The following is an 11,274-nucleotide window of genomic DNA, read 5'->3' on the forward strand; positions in this document are numbered from 1 at the left end:
TGATCGAAAATCATTAGAAGAACATAAATAATCATGAAGGATCAGAAATACATTTAATACAAAAATCTTAAAAATATAAAAGGAAGCAATGATTTAGACATAATAAGTTGGTACTTGTCTGAAAGTATTTCTACCGAAAAGAGATCTCGAAGTTGCCAAACGGTGCGCGAAAGCTCTCCTCTTCCTCCTTCTAGCCTTCTGGGCCCTCCATCAATGTCAGCAATCTGAAATTTTTGATCTATAGGGCTTATCTAGGTCTTTTATAAGGATTTTGACTTAACGGTTTGACTAATGGTTTGACCGCTTTTAACTTAAAACCCGGTCTAGCCTTTTAACAAATAAAACCTTGTAAAAACCTCTATATAACTAATTTAATTTCAGAATTATTTTTTAAACTAATAGATAAAAGAATCTATCTCATCTCTCATCATCAGAAGTTTGATAAAGGAAATTACTTTCTGATCTCGTTGACACGAAGTGTTACAGTAATGAGTCCCATAATCATCTTCTCCTTCCACTATGACTTTGTACAGTCTCTATGGAACTCTGCGTTACAAGCTTCATATTTCTGGATTACCTCATGAGTTATATGTTGTCTGGGTACACTGGAGAAAATTAGTTTTAGAGGGAGATAAAAGGAGAGAATTGAAAGCTTACATATGTGCTTTGATATGATGTGCTTGGAATGTGGACGCAACAAGAGAATTTTTTTTTTAGGGCCTGTTTGGTTATTTCCTAAAAAACTAAGAAATAAAAATAAAAACCAAGAAAACTCAAAAAGTACAATTTCATCCATTTCCATCCCTAAAACTCACCCGTAACATCTAATAAAATATTATTTTTATCCAACAACTCATCCATCACATCTAATAAAATATTATTTTAATCCAATAACTCATCCACCACATCCACCACATCTAATAAAATACTATTTTATCCAACAACTCATCCACCACATCTAATAAAATATCATTTTTATCCACAACATCACTTAACTCATCTCATCTCACTATTTCAAATCACTCACATCATCCAATAAGATGATGACAACTCACCTCATCTCATTAACATTTTATTTTCACTCATTTCCTCCCAAAAAGCTAGGAAAACAATTTTCTAAAGTGTGGGTCATATCATCCAATAATATAATGACAACTCAACTCATCTCATCTAATTTATTTTCTTATTTTTAAGAATGAACCAAACAAAAGAAAACAACCTATTACAAGAAATAGGTTTCTTATAATTCATTTCCTTTTTTTTCCCGCCAACCAAACAACATCAAAACAAGTTTTCTTAAAAAAAACACTCACATCATCCTATAATAAGGCGACATCTCATCTCATCTCCATTTCTTTGATTTCCTTCTCTTTTTAGCAAACCAAACACTCCCAAAACAATTATTCTTAGAAATAGTTTTTCATTTCTTTGATTTCCCACTTTTTTTAGGCAAACAAACAGACCCTTAATCATAAACACATTCACTAGGTAGATATATGAAGGTGAACTTCTCACGTTGCTTCATTCTCGTTAGCATGAGCTCATGATTTTGTTGCTGCTGCTGGGGAGAATGCTGAAGGTGCCAGAGCTCCTATGGATCCAGAGGCGCAAGGGAGAAGTGGAAATGGGAGTGATCTTCCCATTATCATTGACTGATGTATCTGTTTTGGGAGGAGAGGTTTTTGTTGTGTTATGTGTTCATCATGGGTTGTGATCATGTACATAGTTAAACTTGATGTTTGTTATGGGGGTGTTTCTCTTGGTTATGTATATACAGGTCTTATGATGGTGTTGGGAGAGCACACTTCTAAGTGACGGTGATGGGCTGAGATCTCCTTGTGGGATCTCAACTTAATAAACACGAGTATATCCAACAGTTGAAAAGAAACCAAATGACCATTTGACCTCGCATCTGGAAACAAATCGATGAACAATAATTTCTTGCTACCGTTTGATATTTGTAAGTGATAAAAGATAAGCTAGCCAAACAGGATTAACTTGCACCGCCGATCATTTGGACGCAGCAAAGGCAAGACCATAAGAGCACATCTTCTTCTATTCAAATTCATCAAGTTATAGAAAAATTCTGAAACTAAATTCAGTTGGCATGTTTGCATCCTCCATCCAATTGACTCTGTTCGACAATAAGTAATACCAATGTTAATATAAATTAATAAATTGTAAAGAAATTCCATCCAATACCCGTATGCTAGAAAAGATCAATAGAACCACACGGTGTAATTAAAAAAAATAAACAAACTTAGCTTCAATGCCTCGTGCCCCCTGAAACAAAAGGAGAAAATTGGCATGTATACAATCTCAATACCTGATGAATGGCAACCTCTCAGAAAAATGGAAGGCTAAAAAAAGGAAAAAGAAAAGGAAAACCCTACAACTAAAAGATAGCTTGATACTATCTAATCTAGGCAGGAGCAGGCACCCCAGGGGCAACATTTTTGGGAGATGAATTTCCTGTAAAAGAACCAGAACGGTTTCCACGGCCACCACTATGATACCCGACATCACCTCCATGATTTGCTCTACCACCACCTCGGTTACCAAAATCGCCCCTGTTGTTATAATCACCTCTTCCGAAACTACCCCTCCCACTGCCATAGCTTCCACGTCCTCTAGGTCCGTCACCGCGAAACCCAGAAACCCTACCAGGAGCTGATCTCCCTCTGGTACTGGCTGAAAAATTGTACGGAAAAAGAATACCATCAGAAAGATGTCTACAAGCTGTAATGTGAATTCCCATCAGAAGTTGTGCTCTACATACAAAATGAAATGTGCAATAACTAGTACAGAAGAAAAGAAAAAAAAATTCTGTCAGTTTGAAATAGTATTCCCATGAAAAGTGGCAGTTGGCATAGGGCGAATAATTATATCTAGAACTTGAAGAACAGCTATGTATTTTTTTTCACACTTGCCTCTTGGAGCAGTGGGCCTCTTTTCCTCAACAAAAGCTTGACGACCGCCAATCACAACTGGGGAAGCCTGAAAAAGAAAAAGAGAACTCACCCACATAAATCAGAAAGAATAACGATACAATTAAGTTTTCAGAAAGATAAGCAAGCATTGGGCGTTGTATGGCTATCTAAAGTTCAAACTCACACAATAATGCAGAGTTAAGTTTGTTGATTTCCGTTAATTTATTTCTTGTGACATATATCTGTGCATCAGTGAACTGGTCCAGCAATAATTCATGCAGATAATACATGTAACCATACCATTATTTAACATACCAAAATAAAATGATGCATTGAAGGGACTACATATGCATCAATTTATTTAACATTCCAAAATAAATTCCTACATGTGACCATACCATTCAACTAATACCAACATGTTTCTACCAAGGAAAGAAAAAAAGAAGGGGAAAATAGGGCATGTGTCTACCAATACCAACATGTTTCTACCAAGGAAAGAAAAAAGGAAGGGTAAAATAGGGCATGTGTCTACCACCCTTACCTGGTTTAGAGATTAACGTCAAAATTGTGGCCAACTACATCATGATTCAAGGCTTCACAATTGCTGAGTTTCAGTTTTAGACACTGGCGACTGATAATAACAGTACACACTGGCGGGTCTATATACATCCTAGGAGTGCATTTGCACCCGTACAAATTTTGAAACTTGCATTNCCCCCCCCCCCAAAAAAAAAAAGCACATAAATTTTTAAAATTGCACCCCAAAGCCCAAGCCATCTAAAACCATTAAACAATTTTGAAATTTTTTTTAATTAGCCCATTGAATAGTAGAAGTCCATTTAAAATTCCAACAATAAAGTGTAATTATATGCACTCTGCATTTCCACCAAGTATTATAGTCTTATAATATTATATTTTTATTTTTAGGTAAATAAACAGCTGTTCTCCAACACACACACACACCCCCTGAATTTTTTTTCCATCCACCACTGGCAGTACAACATTATTATTACACCAGCTAATTCACAACAAACATTGCTGTTGTACTCCATGTATCTCTACTTTGAAGTTGAACTCAATGCCAACTTGTGATATTCATCTTTGCAGATTTAGACAATTTCGTCTTATGAGTTATAATAATCCTGTTATTTCATAAGATTTTATTTAAGAACTTCTCCAGAGAGACAACAGAATTACCACAAGGACCACTCATGATCATAAAGTCGACTACAACATGCAAATTAACTCATAAAAAGACTCCTTGGATCTCTTAAGTTTGATTTTTTTACTTTGTTAGCCCACAATTGGGCTTTTGGGTAAAATGGTTACATAACATGTATTAGAACACAAGGTTTTAGGAGGCTTCAGGAGGTTATGGGTTCAAATGTCTCATTCACAATTTAGAATATGTATATTTACCTCGATTTATTCAAACTTGGAACTTTCAAGTTACTCAAGTTTATGTTGGAGGGCATTTCTACACGTTCTGGTTCTGAGGCCCATGAGTGAGAAGGAAGGTTAAGTTTGCTTGCTATTAGTAGTTATAACAACCTAGACCTAATCATCCAAAACCTCCAAATTAGAAGAAAATAAGAGAGAAAAAAGAACAAAAAAAAAGAAAATCTAAAATCTACTCTTAATGGTTTTATGTCAGAAACTGAGTAATATAACATTCAACAAGCTGGCATAGCATTAAGATAACAATCAGAGATCAAAATTATTATGGAAATTCGCAAGAAGTCAATCTCATGCATAGTCACTATTCCTCTCCCCCAAGCATTGCAGTTCCAGAGGTTTACTACATTCTTATGCAATAAATCACAGAAAATCCTCTTTTCACTTCCCTATACATCTAGACTCTTTTCTGTAAAGACTATGTTTGTTTTATAAAGACTATGTTTGTTTTATCACTTTGTAGGTTTTGTGTCAGCTATTGACCACAATTACATATTATGTTAAGCTTGGGCTAGTTGAAACGATGAAGGACGTGTTACCATACTCTCAGTTAGTTTTGGGATATGCAGTTGAATTATGGCTTGTGTTATACCTGTCTACATTACTAAGCTACTCGTTAGTTATTATCACATTGTACTTTTCATTATTAATTCTTGTTAGGCCAAGTGGTGAATTGTATCTCTTTCATTCAAATATAACTTGCAGTTGAGCTTGTAAGCTATCATTTAATATTTACATTATTTGTCGTTAATTCTCGACCATAACTTCTAGCTTGTCAATAACTTATTAATCAAAACTTGTTTCCATTCAGTTAGTGATAATGTATTTAGTCCTGAATTATTATATATTTTCCAAGTTAACCTTTATCCTTCCGATGGTAGATAATTCACGAGAATTAGTTCAGAATTTTGCCTAAATTTTCTACTCAAATTTATGATTTTCTATAGGCTTTTGGGTAGTTTACATTTATTAATTCATAATTTCAAAATAATAAGAAACATTCTTAAATATTGTTTAAGCAGCACTTGAATAGCTAGACACTAGGTGATAGGTCCATTGACTAGATCCACATCTTTTTATGATCGTATGGTACTTTTCATTATTACTTCTTGTTAGGCCAAGCGATGAACTGTATCTCCTTCATTCAAGATAACTTGCACTTGAGCTCGTAAACCATTATTTAATATTTACATTATTTTTTGTAAATTCTCACCATAACTGCTAGCTTGCCAATAACTTCTTAATCAGAATGTGTTTCTATTTGATTAGTGAAAATGTATTTAGTTCTAAATTATTTGTTACTTTCCAAGTTAAACCTTTAGCCTTCAGATGGTAGATATTCACTGTAACTTTTTACTAGAATTCTACCTAAAATTTCTACTTAATTTTATGACTTTCTATAGGCTTTTGGGTATTTTTCACTTATTAATCATAATTTCAAAATTATAAGAAATATTAAGTGCTTAATTGTTGAGTTTAGGCAGCACTCGAGTAGCTAGCCACTTCATGATAGGTACATCACCTAGAACCACCTAGCATCTTTTCCAAAATCTACTACTCATTCCAAGATGAATATGAATTATCAGCAAACCTAAAGAGAGAACGAGTTCACGTTGAATTATATAGTATTAAAGATGTTTCAACAACATAAGGAGACTTCATAAAGGAAAATGGAAGGACTTCAACCTAGAAAGTGAAATATAAAGCATTTGATCAAAGTATACAAACTAATAAGACTATTAAAAAAAGAGGAAATGAACTGAAATTGATTCACATATCCAGCACAATTCACCAGTAACTGAAAAAAATACCAACTATTGCAGGGAAATCAGTGTCCCTTAAATCTTAATAGAGAAATAAGCTATAGGAAGTAAATAATGTTCATTTCTTTTGCTCCTTCCAGGATATATTTGAAATTAAGAAAATCAATCATTTGACATCTTTTTCCTATGAATATCTATTAAAATATAACTAAAACTAGTTATATTTAAATCTCCAAGAACTTAATCTAAGCATATCCCTCTTCCAACAAATCAGTCATTTCTAAAATATTATCTTTTCTCTTTCTCTCATTCTTTTAGGTAACAGCATACATCTCTAAAGCTATTATTGAAACTAGAAATATGTATTTGAATAAACTAGAAACTGACATAAATAATTTAAGCAAATGCAAAATAAAATATAAACCAATCAACTTATAAGTCCAGTGAGCCCTCATGCTAAAATCTAAATATACTTCAGAATTAATACTGCTGAATCTTAAAACTAAAAACATCAACAGCAGTTTCTTAATAATCTCTTCCTGTTCCTAGTAATTTTATATCGATCTATAGTATTTTAGTTTTTGTTTCTCTACATTATGAATTTCCTTAAACCATTCCATTCAAAATGATTCTTACTTTATCATTCACTCAGTCGATGAATTTATTGGATCAGAGTCTTGATTTATCATGACTAATGATACATCACTGTTATAAGATTCTAATTGATTTTAACTTTTAGATCTCGATGCCCTCAATAGTGCATTCACGTATTTAATAGACAGAAGTAGCTACATTATATTTTTTTACAAAGGAATATTGTTACATAATAATAACTCTAATGTATAGAGATCATATCCATTACAGCTCGAACTACTCCNTCCCCCCCCCCCCCCAACACACACACACACACCCCTGATGATGTGCATTGCGCATGGCCAATATGCTACATACTATGTAGATGGTAGGTCATACAGAAAATATGAAAAGAATCCATTAAGTAACACAATAATGTTGATGAGTCTGATGATTAGTGTAACAAGCTACATGTTCTTAATCCACACTTAAAAAATATGCAGCATAGGAAAACATAAAATGCAAGCTTTTGCTGCTTTACCTCTATTGCACTTTGCACTGCACTAGCCACCTCAAATTGTACAAAACCGAAGCAAAACCCTTGCATCTGCATTTGATTAGGGAAAAACATTAGCCCCTATACTAAAGAGAAACAAAAAATTAGAACTGTAGAGTAAGAGCATGCAGCTTGTTACACTAATTAGCTTTGTGTAACAGAAGGGTATGAAGAAGAGATTTTGACAGAAGGGTATGAAGAATAGAACCTTATGGCTTCTGACTTGTATTCCACCAGGTCTAATAGGACCAAATTTCTTGAATTCTTCTTCAAGTTGTGCAGGTGTAGCACTCAAAGGCAGGCTCTTTATATATATTGAATAACCATCAGCTGAAAAGAAAAAAATGAGCAATGCTCCAGTAAATTTATAGATTTGCATGAAAAGTGAAAAACATAGAACCCTGAGCAAAGAGCATTAGTAACCTTCCGCCTCTTGAGGATTGTTGTCCTCGGCACCATTAGATCTATCCGCAGGAGGCTCAGGCACCTGAGCTGGTCTAGGAGCAACAGTCGAATGCCTGTCCGGTTTCGGCCTTGCAGGAGAAGGATTAGGAACTGATAAAGGAGCCGGATTCTCTTTCATAACTTTCACCTAGCCAATTAAGAAATCAAAAATCAATGAATTGTTTTGTGTTAGACAGCATAACAACATTATTTACTTGGTCAAATTAGATTTTGTGAATTATTTACATGTTTAAACCAAATGACGCCTTGTAATGACGAAATTACATGCATTGTTACTTCATTCAAATTATAATTAACATAAAATAGACATCACACCAAATCTGCTCTTATTTTTGCGAAAATAACAACTGTCAATTTATAGAATTTTACAAAAACAGAATAAAGTAATTTTTCAGCGGAAGTTATGAAAGAAATGAATTACATATGTAGAGAAACAAGACATGAACCTAGCGTAAGGCCTGAACTTCTTCAAGAAAATCCTGTAACAACTGTGTTGCCTCAAAATTACTTTGTTACCAACAACGACTTGTATACATAGTAGCACAAAAACTAAAGTAGAATTAAAAAACAAAGTAGATTATGGCCATTAAGTGACATAACTCAAAATTCAATTCAAATTTACCACATGAAAATTAAAAAAAGATACAGAAAATCATGCCCGTCATATTCTTCAAACCAGACACTTACAATCGAAGCATATGACTTCTTAGGTGCCTCTTCATGAACAGTAGAGGCAGGAGTTGCCACAGCAACTACCATCTGTGGAATGCTCGAAACTTCATCAACCACCTCTTCTTCAGGAGCTTCCTCCACAATTGCAGGATCCTCCTGTTCCTGTGGAGGGTTGTACACTTCCTCCCCATTTTCTTCCTCCTCCAATTTTGGAGGTGGCATTTGCTCCTGAATTGCTTGCTCCCGGGGAGGAGAATCTGCACAGAAAAGAAGAATAAGATAGAAGTTGGGACATAGATGAATCATAGATTAGATATATCTCTGTAATTTTTGAATTTATAACAACATATGATACTTCGACAATACTACCTATCTACGGGCATTTGCATGATAATCCTCTTTGACTAAGGCTTTAGGATTACTCGTCCATCCTTCATATCTTAGCTTTAAAAATACGCAATTAAAGTGCTAGTTTGGGACTAATGAATGATTCAATTGAATAAACCTGGTTTCACAGTCAATAATAAAAGAGGTCTATAACAATAAAGAATCTGAAATGACAAGTTAAAAGCAAGAAACTTTCTATCAAAAGCTTTTCAATATTTGATTCTCCATCATCTCGCTGATAAGTAGACATGACAGTTAACATCTCAATAAGTCTGACTACCTAACACCAAGCAAACATCAGACTTAAAGCCAAAAAACAAATAAAAAGGGATCTCTCCACTTCCCAAAAAATCTTAACAGCAATATATAGGCAACTAGTAAAGCTCAATGGGGATTAATTAAGCCTAAGGATGGACATATCTTTTTCTTAACAAAATAGCATAAAAATAAGAGCTTATAGTAAGCTGTAAAGTCTTAACTAATAAATCAATCAAAGGCAATTGCAGTATGAATTCTCAATTATAAAAAAAATTAACAAAACAAGATCAACATTTTTCATGGGAAATCAAGTTAAATCAATTGAATCATTTCTTACAAGTTATACGTTGTTCAGATGATAATGATGCAAAAGTTCCATTCGCGAACTCTGCATTCTCCATCTGGTGACCACCTTCAGCCACATATCTAAAGATATCATTCAGAACAAAGTAGCCTTTGTCCTGCGGTGCAAGGAAGAATGTCTGGGTAAAGTTCTTCCGACCCAAATCAATCCCAGTGAGATACCCAGTCACCAAAACAATAACACCACCATTAAGTGAATCTTGAGCATCCACCGTCTTGATCTCTGCTGTAAGTTGACCTGATGCTACTATCTTCTCATGAATTGCCTAAATCATCATGAATATCAAATGGTTAGCCATGCTGGCAATGGCAACTGAACCAAACATCAAGATTTAATTTTGCCAAACTTTCATTTTTCTTAATAAAACATTTGTTCTCAAGTTTGATTACATGATGGTTACTTATTCATTATGAAGGTACAAAAATCAGCATAAAAGTTAGAGTTATTCATTTAAATTACATAAAAAAGTGCCTATTAAAATGGTGCGGGCTAGAATACACTTTTGTCTTTGGTTAAATGGGTTTTGCCCATAATATACATTCAATTCTTTTTTAATTGTATATAAGGCCCCTTAAATCATCATAATTCTAATTAATGCCCTCAGATCTTTAAGTTGGTCTGTCATATTATACATTAAATCCCTTTTTAATTTTATATTAGGCCCCCAAATCTTCATAATTCTAATTTGCACCCTCAAAACAGTTAAGTTGTTTTAGAATTATGACATATTAAACCCTAGATTATTTCTTAATTTCATATTACACCCCAAATCTTCATATTACTAAATAACACCCCAAATTCTATTACTTTCGAGAGTTTACCCATACTACGGTAGAAATTATTGACGAAATCCAAACGGTCGTTAAAACAACTTAATTGACTTTCAGGTGTAAATTAGAAACATAGAGATATGAGGGTCTAAAATACAGTTAAGAAATACATTAGGTTAAAGCATATGCAACCACGATCAAGTACACCATCAAGATCCAACCTTTTTTCAATTTATTCAAGTTCTGCACAAATTTGCTTACTTGCAAAGTGGTGACTGAATCCATGACGCCGTTTCCATCAACGCGGCCAAGCTTGCTACTTTCTTGGTAGAATCGATGAACGAGGTGAGGCGACTGATGAAGGATTCGATAAAATTGCTGAACAAACGCGTTTCCAACCTACACAAAACCCTAATTGAGAAAAGACAAAGGAATCAAAGACAGCAATCAATCACATCGAATTCAAGTTTACCACTGAAGGCGGAGGCTGAGATCCAACGGCAACGGACTGATCGGAGGCCATCCAGCAAAGCCCTAGCTTTAAAACGTGCTGAGATTCTCGAGGGTTTGGTTCAGGCCCTCCTTCGAGATTTCTAGGGTTTGACTCTGTGGATCTAAGGTTGAAGGAAGGCCTCTCTCTCTCTCTGGATCGAACGATCGATTCGAGTGATTGATCTGCCGTATTTATTTGTTGCGGTGGGTTTTCTGTTTTAGCTGTAATTAGGAGTTCTAATTACTCTCTCTTTGTTCTTTGTCCTAAACCCGGTTTGGGGCTGTAATAATACGCTCGTGTGCGAGGTTCAGCACGTGGAAGTAAGGACGTTTAATTGCTTGTCCTAAACCCGGTTTGCCGTCTTTAATTGTATTGATTTATGTATTATTTATTATTTTATTTTATGTATCACACACCGTTGGCGGAATTTTGGAGTGAAGCTTACGCAATTCAAAGTTAAAGATTCAAGTTCAAGCTTCATCCGTAAGTGTACCAAGATAGAGCTTCGTTGAAGATCACACGCTTGGGTATATTTAGTTTTAGGTTTTATATTATGTGTGTTAGTACTTTAAGCTCAATCATACACAC

At 34.5% G+C, this 11,274-nt stretch overlaps 1 protein-coding gene across 1 annotated transcript; it reads right to left on the minus strand.

Moving 5' to 3' along the window:
• Nucleotides 2,146-10,898, minus strand: LOC109823888 (ras GTPase-activating protein-binding protein 1-like). The gene is made up of 9 exons (XM_020390317.1): nucleotides 10,666-10,898; nucleotides 10,455-10,592; nucleotides 9,397-9,688; nucleotides 8,430-8,671; nucleotides 7,701-7,869; nucleotides 7,486-7,607; nucleotides 7,263-7,328; nucleotides 2,931-2,997; nucleotides 2,146-2,691 (listed from the first exon to the last, which is right to left on the minus strand). The coding sequence occupies exons 1-9, from the start codon at nucleotides 10,714-10,716 to the stop codon at nucleotides 2,423-2,425; spliced, it is 1,416 nt and encodes a 471-aa protein (XP_020245906.1). The 5' UTR covers nucleotides 10,717-10,898; the 3' UTR covers nucleotides 2,146-2,422.

The sequence above is a fragment of the Asparagus officinalis genome, chromosome 9, assembly GCF_001876935.1.
Source record: "Asparagus officinalis chromosome 9, Aspof.V1, whole genome shotgun sequence".
Taxonomy (NCBI): Eukaryota; Viridiplantae; Streptophyta; class Magnoliopsida; order Asparagales; family Asparagaceae; genus Asparagus; species Asparagus officinalis.

What these genes read in the sequence shown, in the direction of transcription:
- LOC109823888 (XM_020390317.1), bottom strand. Translation starts at nt 10,716, where the DNA reads ATGGCCTCCGATCAGTCCGTTGCCGTTGGATCTCAGCCTCCGCCTTCA. An exon ending in ATTCAGTCACCACTTTGCAA is followed by an intron (nt 9,689 to 10,454) that starts GTAAGCAAATTT and finishes ATGATGATTTAG; the next exon opens with GCAATTCATGAGAAGATAGT. An exon ending in GAGGCCCACTGCTCCAAGAG is followed by an intron (nt 2,692 to 2,930) that starts GCAAGTGTGAAA and finishes ACAATTTTTCAG; the next exon opens with CCAGTACCAGAGGGAGATCA.